Genomic DNA, 16010 nt, shown 5'->3' with positions numbered 1-16010 from the left:
TGCTAAAGTATTCTTTTAAAAATAATTCATTGGAAGTTCACCATATTTGAGCCATCCATGGCTAACAATTTATGACTTTTTTTTGTACCCCTTAGAAAATGTGCCCTCAAAAATCCATGTCCGTATAAATCCAGTGGTTTTACTGAGGTTTCATCCTAGTATGGTGAATATCCTCCTAGCTGACTTCTTATATTTTCAGAAGACTACTTACTTTTATGTCATTATCATGCACTAGATCATTGAGGAATGGTTTGCTATTTCTCTGTTTAGAGCTAAGAAGGATTTTATATTATAAATTACTGATGAATTAAAGTGACTTTAGTAAATGATGGCACTTAAGACTAAACTTTAAGAAAGTGTTTATTGTGTTTTTACATTTATAGAAATGGTTTTAACTGTTTCTCATTGTCTGTTTTTTAAAAAATGCAACAGGATTTTTACATTCAACAAGTGGAACGTCGAATGTCACGGTTAAAAGGAGAAATTAATTCAGAAGAAAAACAAGCCCTTGAAACAAAAATTGTTGAACTTAAAAAGATGTTGGAAGAGAAAAAGTCTACATTTGGCCTTTTGGAAACACAGATCAAGAAACTTCATGTAACTTAGCCAAAATACTTTTGATGGTTCAAATATCCCAGTCATTATTCTGTTTTAAGTCAAACATGGTCCTAAGACCATGTTTGGATAGGATGATTGCCAAGCTACTTGCATATATAACAAATGTATGAACTAATGTTCATGTTTCTATACTGACTACGAGAATATAACATTACCATTGATTATGCATTTACTATATGTTAAATATATTATATGCTTTTAGTATTTTATCTCATTTAATCTTTATCAGTGTCTTATGAGGGAGATATTAATACTCATGTCACAGATTAAGTAACTTGTCCGTGGTTACACATGTAACCAAGTTGTACACAGCTAGTACATGGAGTGCTAGGACTGGACTTCAAAATACTCTTAAATAGTACATGGTTTAAAACATTGATAAATTTCATTTTTCTATTATGTTTTTGCCAGAATATCTTGATTGCCCTTTATCTTTGAAATGACCTTTATGGGTCATCTATTGTTGTTATTCATATTTTTACTTGGTTACAATTTTTTGAATGATTCTATTTCGTTAATAAGATAAAAATGTTCTTCATCTTTCGGTATTTTACTGTTTATAGTCATATAAAGCCTATGTTAGGGGAGCCTATGTAATACAAATCATATTTTAAAGTTTAACTGAGAGTGAGTAAAGGAGCTCACGGACCTAAATGGAATAACCCCAAAAGATTGGAGTATCATTTAGTTTGAAAGGCTTGTGATCAGTGTCCTCTAGTGGTTATAAGAAGGATTGCCCTGAATTCCTTCAGGACTGCAAAGGTGAAATGGAGCTCTTACTTTTTAAAATAATTTTTTTTTAAATTTTAAGATGATAAAATTTTGGTTTGGAGTAGTTTGTGGCCTGATGAAATGTTTAAAACCTGTTTCCTTAACTTTGTGGAAAAGAATATGTATTTTGGAATCAGAAACAAGTGGTTGTGAATATAAAGGTTGTATCAGTACTTCTACTTAAACTTTTCTGAGTCCTAGTTAACTGAGCCCTAGTTAACTCATCTATTAAATGAAAGAAAATATTTGATACTATTTTAGGGTATTTGGGAGAATTAGAAGCAATGTGTATCTTAACACAGTGCTTTTAAGGAGGTATTCGATAAATGGTATTGTTTTAATTACATAGAATATGATAAGAATATGAATGCTGCAGAATGATAGGAGGGTGACATTTGCATGCAAGCACATTTCTTGACTCTGGTGTGAATAGTATCTGTTTTGCTGTGTAGGAGTAGTTCTAGTGTTCTGCCTTTTAACTACTCGGGCTCTGTCCATTACACAGCTGTAGAGTACTTAATGCCTCTCCCAACTCGGTTTTAATAGAGAGATAAATAAATTAAAAGACATGCAAGTGAACTTTTTAAGATATTAAAGCTAGTTAACCTTCTAATGAAGGTCTGCTCTTCTCAGTAGTACCATGAGATTGTGAAGTCATTCTGCATTACCTCTTCCATGCTATTCCATCTCATGTTTTGAATAATAGAAATTAATTCCTTCTGGTTGAAAATCACCTTAAGTTAAAATTTTTTTCATTCTAAAAGTCAATTTTATGAGATCACATCTTTTATGTGTGATTTTATGAAATCACACACACACAAAAATTCCTCTTCTTACGGTCTTGCTACAATGCAATTCTCTTCATACCTAAGAGAAATACAGGCAATGAAAGAGGCATAGGAGGGAGGCAGAAAGAGAGAGTAAAAGACAGAGGGAGAGAGAGGAACAGAACTATGTATTGGAACTAGAAAGTTTTTGCTTTAGGTACCCAGAAGGGATTATGAGCACAAACCTTGTTCCGAGGTCTGGGTGAGTAGGGAGATCTAGGCTGTCATAAAGCTAGGCACCTGATATCTGATGGGTATGTGTGACACACTTATGCATCTGATGGAATTAGACCTTTTCTAGCATTTTTCTCTCTAGCAATACATGACTATACATGTAATTAAGTAGTAATAAAAATTCATGGCACTTCTGCGTGTCAAACACAGTTGTAGATACTCTTTGACAGTAACATCTCTAATCCTCACAGCAGCCCAGGCAGGTAGGTACTGTCATCTCCATTTTAGAAATGAGGAAACTAAGGAAGGGTAGGTTGCCCACCAGGGTCAGATACCTAATGTGTAATTAAGGCCATCTGATTCTAGAACTTGTACTGGGAACTAAAACCCTATGCTTTTTTAGACTGTGAAGGTTTTTGCCTTCTGTGACTTGGGTTGAATCGAATAAGGAACTTCAAAAGGTGAGCTGTATACTGAACTGATGCTTGGCTTCCTCTTCATATTTCTCCCCATAAATGGCAATCAGCCAATAATTCGGGTTGAATTATACATAATATTTGCAGAATTATTGAACCAAAACCAAATCCAAAAAGCCAATTGGTGATAAAAAGGAATATGTTTCTATGTGAATATCCACGTGTATTATATTAGAAACATTAGAGCATGAAGTGTGAGATTTAAAAATCCAATTATTATAAATATTCAATGGAACATAATTTAATGTAAGATATGTTTATTTATTTAATGTTATTTTAAAATATATATTTATGTACCTCTTTTCCCTTTTTATAGAATGATCTTTATTTTATCAAGAAATCAAATAGTAAAAATTGTGATGAAAAACAGCTCCTCATGACCAAAATAAATGAACTAAACCTTTTCAATGACAGATCAGAGAAAGAACTTAATAAAACCAGAGCTTTGAAACAGGTGCAGTAAATCATATGTGTATGCAATATTAAAAAACACATTTTAATGCTAATTATAGAAAATTTTAAAAATATACCAAACTATAAAGGTGAAAATAAGTCACTATAATCACAGTATACAAGATAAAGTGTTAAAGTTACAGTATTTCCTTCTAGTCTTTTGAAGAAAATTGACTTTATATATATTATTTAAAAAATTTTTAAATATATTATCAATTTCCATGTATGTTGGCAAACATTAAATATTAAACATTAAGTATTCTTAAAAAATTAATTTTAAAGTCTTCCCACAGTTTATTGCATGCAAATTTCCGTAACTTATTTAACCATATCCTGTTTTTTGGATATGTGTTTATTTCCAATGTGTGTTTATTCTAAGTGGTACTATTGGGTAGACCTGACTGGTTCAGTCAGTGGAATGCAACTTGTTCTCAGGGTCATGAGTTTGAGCCCCACTTTGGGTATGGAGCCCACTTAAAGAAAATATAGTACTACCATATACTATGCATATATATCGTTGTGTAATTATTCAATGAGTTAGGAGAAATTTCTAACTGTGTAATTACAGTTCAAAAAGAATGAATATTTTCAGTGTCTTAAAACTATTTTTTTAGAAAAAGATTTCATTTTATTTTAGAGCGAGAGAGAGCACGCATGAACAAGGGGAGGGGCGGGGGAGAGAGAGAGATTCCCAAGCAGACTCCACACTGAGTAGGAAGCTCCACACAGGGCTTGATCTCATGACCCTGAAATCATGACCCAAGCCGAAACCAAGTGTTGGGCAGTCAACTGACTGAGCCACCCAGGCACCCCCAGACTAATTTTCAAGCCAAACTGTTTTCTAGAGGGTTCATCTAATAGTCCCACAGCAGTATGTGAGCATTCTATTTTACTCACCATCAGTAAGTGTGGATATTATAATTCATAAAATTATTGTCAATTTGATGAGCAAACATGGTATTTCATTGTATTAGTCTATATTTTTTAAGTTGGTGGCAGCGTGATGTTTAAACATAAAATTTAAAATATTTATGTTTAAATAAAAATGTTTAGGTGTGGCTGGGTGGCTTAGTGGGTTAAGTCTCTGACTTTTGGTTTCAGCTCAGGTCATGATCTCAGAGTTGTGGGATGTGGACTCTGCACTGAGTATGGAGCCTACTTGGGATTCTCTCTCTCCCTCTCCCTCTGTGCACCCACCCCCCACTTCTGTGTGCTCTCTTCCTCTCAAAAAAAATGTATGTTTTATTCCATGATCTTTCTTTTTTGGATTTCTAGTTTATTATCTTGGCCTGTATTTCCATTAGAAGGTTTATATTTTTTAATTGCTTTGCAAAAGACCTTCATATGTAAAAATATTAACTATCATATTATCAAGACTTTTTCCATTTATCTTTAAATTTTTATTCAGATTTTTGACATTAAAAACTTTTTTTAACATCAATTACTTTTTTCCTAAATAATTTTTATACTTAGGAACTTCTTTGTCATACTAAAAATCAAACAAATGTTTAATATTTCAGTAACTGCATTGGTATTATCTCTTACAGTAAATTTTTCATTAATCTGGAATTTCTTTTTAGTACATTTGAGATGTAGGGATCTAATCTTTTCTCCAACTGAAAGCTGTGTTTGTTTTTTTTTTTTAAGTCTAGAAGTCAGTTTTTTTTTTTTTTAAGATTTTATTTATTTATTTGACAGACAGAGATCACAAGCAGGCAGAGAGGCAGGCAGAGAGAGAGGGAAGCAGGCTTCCTGCTGAGCAGAGAGCCCGACGCGGGGCTCGATCCCAGGACCCTGAGATCATGACCCGAGCTGAAGGCAGAGGCTTTAACCCACTGAGCCACCCAGGCGCCCCTGAAAGCTGTGTTTTGAAATAATAAAGTCCTGTGTTCTGGAGTGTTTGTTTCTGGGCTTTCTATTCTGAAAAGTGATTTATTTGTGTACTCTTCTGTCAGTACTCTATCCATGACTGAATTGTTTAGAATAGAAATTTATTTACATGTTATTTTGTGAGATTTAGTTTAGAATATAAAAATTTTCATCCATAGGAATATATATATATTTCCTGGATTGTAAGATTTTGGGAATCTTCCTTTTTTTTTTTTTTTTTAGTAAAACTTAAATTTCAAAATGAATTATAATAAGACTTGGAATAAATCCTTTTCTTAAAAATGAAGAAAAACCAAGAGTTATCACTGAGAGCAATCTAAATTTAATCCTAGTTATCTTGGTCAGTGGTCAAATTAGAAAAAGTTGTATTTTCAAGTTTGACTTTTGTGGCAATAAAAGAAAGCATTTTGGTTTGTGTATAACAGTAATAATTTAAGTATCTGACAGTTTTGTTATGTTGATAGGATTTGATGATAGAAGATAATCTTTTAAAACTTGAAGTTAAACGTACTCGAGAAATGCTTCACAGTAAGGCAGAAGAAGTACTTTCTCTGGAAAAAAGAAAACAGCAGTTACACACAGCTATGGAAGAACGAATCGAAGAAATTAAAGTTCACAAAACAATGCTTGCATCACAAATAAGATATGTTGATCAAGAACGGCAGAACATAAGGTAATTTGTCCTTTAAAATACTGCTAAAATTTTTTGAAAATGTAAGGGTGATGTCAGAAGAACTGACTAGATGATCATTTTTTTTATTTGGAAAGGCTTTTATTTTATTTTATTTTTTAAAGATTTTATTTATTTATTTGACAGACAGAGATCACCAGTAGGCAGAGAGGTAGGCAGAGAGAGAGGGGGAAGCAGGCTCCCTGCCGAGCAGAGCGCGCGACTCAGGGCTGGATCCCAGGACCCTGAGATCATGACCTGAGCCGAAGGCAGAGGCCTAAGCCACTGAGCCACCCAGGCACCCCGGAAAGGCTTTTAATATATTGGACACATTTTAATAAAAAACCTGTGGTTTTTCCTCACTCTTTCCTTTGGGTAACTTCTAATTCTCTAGATTATCCCTTTTGCAATGAGATCACTAATTCCCTTGTTTGATTTTCCAGTATGTTTTGTGGTGAAAGTTCAATAACATGCTTTTCTTTATGGCTGCATTTATTAAAACAATTTTTCCCTAGAGGTTTTGCATATCTTTTATAAAAAAGATTTATTCCTGACTGCATGCTACTTTTTATATGATTAAGTTAATTAAGTAATTAATTTATTATTTATTTGACACACAGAGAGAAAGCGTGAGTGGGGGGAGGGCAGGGGGCAGAGAGAGAGAGAATCTTAAACAGGCTCCATGCTCAATGTGGAGCATGATGTGGGGCTCTGTCTCAGGACCCGGAGATAATGGCCTGAGCCAAAATCAAGAATTAGATGCTCAATCGCCTGAGCCATGCAGGCACCCCTACATGCTACTTTTTAAAATGTTTCTGTAAATGTTATTTCCTTTTAAATCGTTTCATTTTTGGTTTGTTGCTAGCATTATAGAAATACAGTTGATTTCTATGTATTAAGAATCCAGCAACTTTGCTTAAACTGTTATTAATTCTGACAGTTGATCTGTAGATTCTAATTTCTAGGTATTTCATTCACATCAATTGCAAATAACAGTTTTGTGTCTCTCTTTTCAGTCTTTATAACTTTTCTTTCTTTTGCTTCACTGTCCTTGTTGTCTGACCTCCAGGTCAATGCCAATTGGCAATTGTGATTGTAGGTCCCCTGGTCTTGGGCCTGATCTGGAAGGGAATCATTTTAGACTTTTTTGAGATAATTTTTAAATATCAAGGGAGTGCCCATCTATTTTCATTCTTTGCTAAGAGGTTGTTTTAGTTCATTTCATCAGGAATGTATGTTGACTTTTGTTATATGCTTTTTCTGTATTCATTGATATGATGTAGCTCCTTCAGTCTGTTAATATAGTTAAATATAGTGATTGATTTTTCAAGGTTAAAATAACATTACAATCCAGGAATAAACAAGACTTCTCTGTCACATATTACATTTTCTATAATTCTAGATTTTGTTTGATGATATTTGTATATAGTTGTCACATCTGTGGTTTAAATTCTCCTTTCTGTATTGTCCTTGTCAAGTTATTAGGTAATTAAGGTTATGTCAGCTTTCATAGAATGATTCTGTGTGCTTTTTATTTTTCTGTAGTCTGAGTAAGTTTGTAAAAGAGTAGAATTATATCTTTCTTGAATTTTCAAAGATCTTACTAGTAAAGCCATTGGATGCCTGGACTTTTTTGAAGATTTTCAACTATTGGTTCAATTTATTGATTGGTTGTGGAACAACACAGATTTTGTATTTCTTCTTCAGTAAGTTTTAGTAAATCATATTTTTCCCTAGGAAAAAATTTCCATTTCATCTAAATTTTGAGTTATTGCCATAAAATTGTTTATAGTATCATTTTATTACTTGTTTAATAGCTGCAGTGTTTGTAGTCTTTCATTCCTGATATTATTTGTGACTTCTCTTTTTTAGGTGAGACAAGTCTTGCCAGTGGTTAATGAATTTTATTATTCCTTGAAAAGAAACAATGCTTGTTCGTTTTTTTCTACTGTGAATCCATTTTCTATTTTATTATTATTTATTGTTATTTTTTAAAGATTCTATTTATTTATTTTAGAGAGAGAGAGAAAGCACGAGTCAGGGAGGAGCAGAAAGGGAGGGAGAGGGAGGAGGAAAGAATCTCAAGTAGGCTTCAAGTCAAGCTCAGAGCCTCATGCAGGGCTTGATCTCACGGCCGTGAGATCCTGACCTAAACTGAAACCAAGAGTTGGATGCTTATCTGACTGAGCCACCCAGGTCACCACATTTCTATTTTATTACTTGCTGCTCTCACATTTGCTACTTTTTCCTTCTATTTTTGTGGGTTTATTTTGATGTGCTTAACTTTTTGAGATAGATGCTTAGCTAATTATAAATTTCAACTTTGTGAATTTTTTATTAATTATTTTTATTAACATATAATGTATTATTTGCCCCAGGGGTACAGGTCTGTGAATCGTCAGGCTTACACACTTAACAGCACTCACCATATCACATACCCTCCCCAATGTCCATAACCCAACCACCCTCTCCATACCCCCCCATTCCCCCAGCAACCTTCAGTTTGTTTTGTGAGATTAAGAGTCTCTTATGGTTTGTCTCCCTCCTGATCCCATCTTGTTTCATTTTTCCTTCCCTACCCCCAAACCCCCCACTCTGCCTCTCAAATTCCTCATATCAGGGAGATCATATGATAATTGTCTTTTTCTGATGGACTTATTTTGTTCAGCATAATACCCTCTAGTTCCATCCACGTCATTGCAAATGGCAAGATTTCATTTCTTTTGATGGCTGCATAGTATTCCATTGTATATATATGCCACTTCTTTATCCATTCATCTGTTGATGGACATCTAGATTCTTTCCATAGTTTGGCTATTGTGGACATTCCTGCTAGAAACATTTGGGTGCACGTGCCCCTTCAGATCACTACATTTGTATCTTTAGGGTAAATACCCAGTAGTTCAATTGCTGCGTCATAGGATAGCTCTATTTTCAACTTTTTGAGGAACCTCCATGCTGTTTTCCAGAGTGGCTGCCCCAGCATGCATTCCCACCAACAGTGTAGGAGGGTTCCCCTTCCTCCGCATCCTCACCAACATCTGTTGTTTCCTGACTTGTTAACTTAAGCCATTCTGACTGGTGCGAGGTGGTATCTCACTGTGGTTTTGATTTGTATTTCCCTGATGCCGAGTGATGTGGAGCACTTTTTCATGTGTCTGTTGGCCATCTGGATGTCTTCTTTGCAGAAATGTCTGTTCATGTCCTCTGCCTGTTTCTTGATTGGATTATTTGTTCTTTGGGTGTTGAGTTTGCTAAGTTCTTTATAGATTTTGGATACTAGCCCTTTATCTGATATGTCATTTGCAAATATCTTCTCCCATTCTGTTAGTTGTCTTTTCGTTTTGTTAACTGTTTCCTTTGCTGTGCAAAGGCTTGTGATCTTGATGAAGTCCCAATAGTTCATTTTTGCCCTTGCTTCCCTTGCCTTTGGCGATGTTCCTAGGAAGAAGTTGCTGCGGGTGAGGTCAAATAGGTTGCTGCCTGTATTCTCCTCAAGGATTTTGATGGATTCCTTTCTCACATTGAGGTCCTTCATCCACTTTGAGTCTATTTTTGTGTGTGGTATAAGGAAATGGTCCAGTTTCATACTTCTGCATGTGGCTGTCCAATTTTCCCAACACCGTTTGTTGAAGAGACTCTTTTATCCATTGGATATTTCCTTCCTGCTTTGTCCAAGATTAGTTGACCATACAGTTGAGGGTCCATTTATGGGCTCTCTATTCTGTTCCATTGATCTATGTATCTGTTTTTGTGCCAATACCATAGTGTCTTGATGATGACAGCTTTCTAATAGAGCTTGAAGTCTGGAATTGTGATGCCACCAACTTTGGCTTTCTTTTTCAACATTCCTCTGGCTATTTAGGGTCTTTTCTGGTTCCATGTAGATTTTAGGATTATTTGTTCCATTTCTTTGAAAAAAGTTGATGGTATTTTGATAGGGATTGCAATCAATGTGTAGATTGCTTTAGGTAGCATAGATATTTTCACAATATTTGTTCTTCCAGTCCATGAGCATGGAATGCTTTTCCATTTCTTTGTGTCTTCCTCAATTTCTTTCATGAGTACTTTATAGTTTTCTGAGTACAGATTCTTTGCCTCTTTGGTTAAATTTATTCCTAGGTATCTTACAGTTTTGGGTGCAATTGTAAATGGGATCAACTCCTTAATTTGTTTTTCTTTGTCTTGCTGTTGGTGTCTAGAAATGCAACTGATTTCTGTGCATTGATTTTATATCCTGACACTTTACTGAATTCCTGTACAAGTTCTAGCAGTTTTGGAGTGGAGTCCTTTGGGTTTTCCATATAAAGTATTATATCATCTGCAGAGAGTGAGAGTTAAATTTCAACTTCAAAGGTTAAACATTAGTTTAGCAGTGTCTCACACAATTTTCTATAAGGGCTAAATAATAAGTATTACAGGTTTTGTGGGCCATGTGGTCTCTGTTGCAACAACCCAACTCTGCCATTGTAGAGCAGAAGCAGCCATAGATAGTATGGAAATAAACGAGCATGCCTGTATTCCAATGAAACTTTATAGACACTGAAACGTGAATTTCATAGTATTTTTATTTTTCATTAAATATAATGTTCCTCTTGATTTTTTCTTTAATTATACATTTTAAAAATGTAAATGCCATTTTTTTCCTCATGGGTTGTACAAAAACAGGTAACAGGCAGGATGATTTATTGACCCCAGATTTGTATCACTGAGTAGTAATATTGCATTGCATACATCTACCCCGATTTGTGTATACATTTATTGTTTCTGGGTTTTAACTATTACAGATAAAGCTGTTCTGAACATATATGTGATTGGTATGAGCATATGCTTTCTTTTCTCTTGGATAAATACCTAGAAGTGGATTATATGATAGGTATTCTTTTTGTCTCATTGGTTTTACTAATTTTGTTTTTCCCTTCTTTCCTCTTGTATTGTTTGGAATATATGCATTCTAATTTTTATTATTTTGTTGGTTCTTCTTTTTTTTTAAGATTTTATTTATTTATTTGACAGAGAAGGATCACAAGTAGGCAGAGAGGTAGGCCAAGAGAGAGGGGGAAACAGGCTCCCCGCTGAGCAGAGAGCCCGATGCGGGACTCAATCCCAGGACCCTGAGATCATGACCTGAGCTGAAGGCAGCGGCTTCACCCACTGAGCCACCCAGGCACCTCTTGTTGGTTATTCTTAGATTCAAGAGAAACTTCAACCTTCCTATTTCTCTGTGAATACTGAGGATTAATTAGCTCTTACGATTTTTTTTTCCTTCATAAAAGAGATAAGACTTCTAGCATCTTTTACTGCTGCATTTCCTCTCTCCTTCTTTCCTGTGTTGTTGAAACCACCAATTATAGTTTCAGGTTGTTATTTATTGTTTTTAATATTATGTTTGTATTTTTAAAGAACTCCTTTCTTGTAACTTGCATAAACTATAGAGTCAATTGCCAGCAATAATTCCACCTAGCTATATGTTTTACTTCTCTTTGGTTTAATACTGTTTTGTGTATCCTTTGTCATCTTATTTTCTTGGATTCCCATTTCATTTCTCTGGAGTATGTTTTGAATTTTTTTTCCAGAATTGATGTTTTCTGAAATTTTTGAGTTCTTGCATGTTTAAAGCATACTTATTCTGTTCATATTTGAATTACAGTTGGACTTTGAAAGCATTGCTTCATATTCTTTTAGATGACAATGTTTTTATGAGAGGTCTGACTCAGACTAATTCATTTTGTTTTGTAAGGAACTTTTTTTTTTTTTCTGTCTGAAAAGCTTTGGAACACTTTTTTATCCTTCGGGTTTCAGAATTTCTCTATGTGTCTGGGTGGGGTTTTTTTTTTTTTTTTGGCTTTTCATTTTTGGCTTTCATTTTTATTGTTTGAACCTTGGTGAACTCTCAATTATTGCATCAAGTTTTTCTTTAGGTCAGGGAAATATTTTTCTGTTAGTTCTTTAATTTTTTTTCTCACACCACTCTCTGTGTTCTGCATTTGTTGCTTATTTTTAGTGGTTGTTGGTCTGTCTTCTGGATTTCTTAACTTTTCTCTCATTTTAAAATTTCTGTTCTTTTTATTCCCCTTTTAAAGATATTCTCATTCTTTCCCTCCCTAGTCTCTTTCTTTTGGCTACTCTCCATTCTCTGTCCCCCTTTCCCTCTTTCTCTAGATCATTGATTAATCTTTCTTTCTTACTACTGTTAAGTTGAGACAGGGAAACTATTTGCAAGGATTCTTGTTCCTTCACTGGTCCTTTCTTTTTAAAGCAGTCCATTCGTGTTTATGGATAGTTTTGAATCAATATCCTCTCATCTTTTAGAGATACTGGAATACTTTGGAAGTTCTCTTCTATCCCATGCATTATTTTTGTTTCTCTTAGGGTATGTCCTGTGTTTGCTGATTTTGTTCTTTTCATTCATGCTGTTAACTTTCCAAAATGTCTGATAGTCCTTGGCTTTCTGTTACATTTAATAACAAATGTTTAATTAATAATCATGGTGATTGATAATAGCAGCTGGTATGGGTTTCTTTTGCAATTAGATAGATCTTTTTCCCCAGTTGGTCTCTCCTCTAAATGGGAAGGCTGCTTATGGGCACTGGGCTAACTTGCCCCTTAATGACCATAGTAGTTTGTCCCTTAAGGAGTTTATTTTGGGTGATAAAGACTATTTACTTTATGGGTGGAACCTTGGTTTTTATTAATCTCCACTGTTGTGGGGGCCTGGAATTATATCATGCTCTTTTTTACTTTTTTTCTTCAGTGCCGACAAACAATGCTAGGAACACTGCTAATTTGGGGGGTTATCATTGGAGCATAAATAATTCCTGCCAACATTTCTATAAACTTTGAGGGGTTGAGGAGAGTGGCCCAGATGTTCTGTAGACAATCCTTTCATTACTTACCTTAATAATAGCCTTAGAGATCACTCTTCGTCTTTTTATTTCTTATTTTTGGATTTGAATTTTCTCCAGACTTCTTTGATGAAACGTGGCTCTTATTTCTGCATTAATAATTTTCCGTTCTCTATCCTCCCTCTCCCTCCATCAATCAAATCCCATTTGTTTCCCATTTTTTTCATGAATTCATGACAAAATTGTATCCTTCTCTTTCCCAGAACTGTGGCAGGTTTTTTTTTTCCTCCTTTTATTCTTTTCCATTTTTGGAAGGAGAAGAGATGTACTAGTGCTCATTTCACCATCTTAAGCTGGAAGCCAACAGGTCTCGTCTTTTACAATCATATAAAGGTTAACTAAATATTTTGTGATGATACAACAGTAATACTTAAAAATAAGCAAAGCCATAACTTCTGTTTCTTAATGTGTTTTACCACCAAATTTTCTTTAGGAGTAGGAAAACTGGTAGGTTGAAGATTTCTTCTCACCACAGTTGGGTAGTACACTTTCATAAGGTTGTAGTAGGCAAATAAGTTTTTGAAAAGTTCATAAAATACGAATCTGCCATAATAAAAGGAAAAAAATAATCAGCAGAGTAAAAAAAGTCTAAATCTTGGGAGGCACTTCATGGTTTCTCACATTTCTGTATGTCTTGCAAGGAAATGTACTAACATTCCTGTTCTGGACTATCTTGTTAAAAATTTTTGTAAAAAAACATAAAACATAAAATATACTATATTAAACATTTTTAAGTATACAGTTCAGTAATGTTATTAAGTATATTCACATTGTAGTGCAATAGATCTCCAGAACTCATTCATTTTCTGAAACTGAAACTCTATACCTTCTAAACATTAATCATTTCCTCCTTCTGCTAGCCCTTGGTTACTACCATTTTTTTTTCTGTCTGTATGAATTTGACTGCTTTAGATACTTAATGTAAATGGAATCATGCAGTATTTGTCTTTTGTGACTGATTTATTCCACTTAGCATAATGTCTTCAGGTTCGTCCATGTAGCAGCTGATGCAATTTCCTTTTAAGACTGAATAATATTCCATTGCATGTATATACCACATTTAGTGTATCATTCATCTGTACATGAATATTTGGGTTGCTTCACCTCTTGGCTATTATAAATAATGCTGCTATGAACACTGTGGTGCAGTTATTTCTTCAAGTACCTACTTCTGATTTTTTTTGGCTTTGTAACTGGAAGTGGGATTGCTGTATCATATGGTAGTTTTATTTGGAATTTTTTGAGGAACTGCAATACTGTTTTCCATAGTGGTTGAATCATTTTATAGTTCCAACAATAGTGCACAAGGGTTCCAATTTCTTCACATTATTGTCAATACTTTTCTTTTTAAGATTTACTTATATTTTTATTTTAGAGATCAAGAGAGTACACTAGTGGTGGGAGGGGTAGAGGAGGAAGGAGAGAATCTCAAGCAGACTCCCCATTGAGAGCCCCCAGGACTCTGAGATCATGACCTGAGTTGAAATCAAGAATGGGCAGCTTAACCAACTGAGCCACCGGGGCACCCTGCCAATACTTTCTTTTTTTTCTCTTCTTTTTTTTTTTTTCCTTAGCTACCCAAAGACTGTGAGGTAATAACATATTGTAGTTTTAATTTGCATTAAACTATCTTTTAAAAGATGTTTAGTTAGTAAATAGCCTCAGAAGTTAGACGTGGTATCCTCTTGCTGGAGTAAAGATTGGATGTATTTGCTTAGTTCCTATTATAAGATATTTGGACTATGTAAGCTTGAGGTTCCTCAGCTGTGGTATAAACCTTCAGTGTATATAACATCCACTTGAGCTCCTCCTCACTTGCATAGGACTTTGGAGCTCTGCAAGCAGGAGGCGCATGCTACTTGGTATACCATGAATGGCAAAGTCCTTTTTCTCTGACCTAGGAATCTTGTGTCTTCTGCCAACAACCACGAAACTATGGCAGCCTAACTTCTTAGCTTTCAAGTAGGGTGAAACCTGAGATGCTTCCCACTAATTAGAAAATTGAAAAGTGAGAACATATTTAACCTGTTTGACTTCGTTATTTTATTTTAGAGATTTTATTTATTTATTTGACAGAGATTACAAGTAGGCAGAGAGACAGGCAGAGAGAGAGGAAGGGAAGCAGGCTCCCTGCCCAGCAGAGAGCCCGATGCAGGGCTCAATGCAGGGCTTGATCCCAGGATTCTGGGATCATGACCTGAGCCGAAGTCAGAGGCTTTAACCCACTGAGTCACCCAGGCGCGTCTAACTTCAGTATTAATGAAAATATCTTACATAAGGAAATAGTCCTTTAAAAGAAAGTATGTTATTTGTTTTTCAGTGTTTTTCTTTTTCTTTCCATGTTAGTGCTAAGTTTCATGAGAGGCTAAGTAAAATTGATAAGCTGAAGAACAGATATGAAATTCTTACTGTTGTTATGCTGCCTCCTGAAGGAGAAGAGGAGAAAACACAGGCCTATTATGTGATAAAGGTAATCTTAATTGATTTCATAGTTGTGAAGTATCTTTGTCTGTAGTCTGTAAACCAAATGGCTTGCTGTTGTTGTTGTTGTTTTTTTTTTTTTTTTTTTTTGCCTTGCAACTTTAAATTTCATAGCACTTTTGTAGCTATTGCACTTGATTAGGGCCATAAAACATTAGTTGTTAAATGGAGGTGCTGAAGCTATTATTTTTTAAAGATTTATTTATTTGAATGAGAGTACAGGTGTGCTCAACAGTGCATGAGTAGGGGGAGGGGCAGAGAGAGAGGGAGAGAATCTCAGGCAGACTCTACTGAGTGCAGAGCTGACACTGGCTTGATCTCACAGCCCTGACGTCATGACCTGATCCAAAACCAAGAGTCAGAGGCTTAACTGACTGAACCACTCAGGCGCCCCCTGAAGCCATATATATATTATATATATACCATAGATGTAATATATAAATATAAATAAGTATAAATTTATAAATAAATAAATCATATATATGATTTATTTATTTGCTTTAGAGGGGTAGGCAGAGGGGGAGGGATAGAGAATCTCAAGCAGACTCCATGCTCAGTGCAGAGCCTGACATTGGGCTCAATCTCATAACCCTGAGATCATGACCTGAGCCAAAACCAAGAGTTGGATGCTTTACTGCCTGTGCCACCCAGGCACCCTGAAGTTATTATTTTTATATACCTCAAGTCCATAAGGTCAAAAAGAGGTCTGGACTGGATTGCTCTTTGATCTTTTGGGGGGATGGCT

General features: G+C 35.0%; 1 protein-coding gene across 1 annotated transcript in view; it reads left to right on the top strand.

The window, feature by feature from the left end:
- Positions 1-16010, top strand: part of CCDC39 (coiled-coil domain 39 molecular ruler complex subunit) — a gene marked incomplete at both ends in the record, with an annotated part of 52018 nt that overhangs the window by 28469 nt on the left and 7539 nt on the right. The window contains 4 exons of the mRNA XM_080804161.1: positions 433-597; positions 3183-3320; positions 5674-5882; positions 15131-15254. Coding sequence (XP_080660287.1) covers positions 433-597; positions 3183-3320; positions 5674-5882; positions 15131-15254 — 636 coding nt within the window. The remainder of the gene's footprint in view (positions 1-432; positions 598-3182; positions 3321-5673; positions 5883-15130; positions 15255-16010) is intronic.

Source organism: Martes martes, assembly GCF_963455335.1.
Source record: "Martes martes genome assembly, chromosome: 1".
In the NCBI taxonomy this organism is placed as follows: Eukaryota; Metazoa; Chordata; class Mammalia; order Carnivora; family Mustelidae; genus Martes; species Martes martes.
Note: the sequence above shows the minus strand (reverse complement) of the source record. Positions and strands in the feature narration are given on the sequence as shown.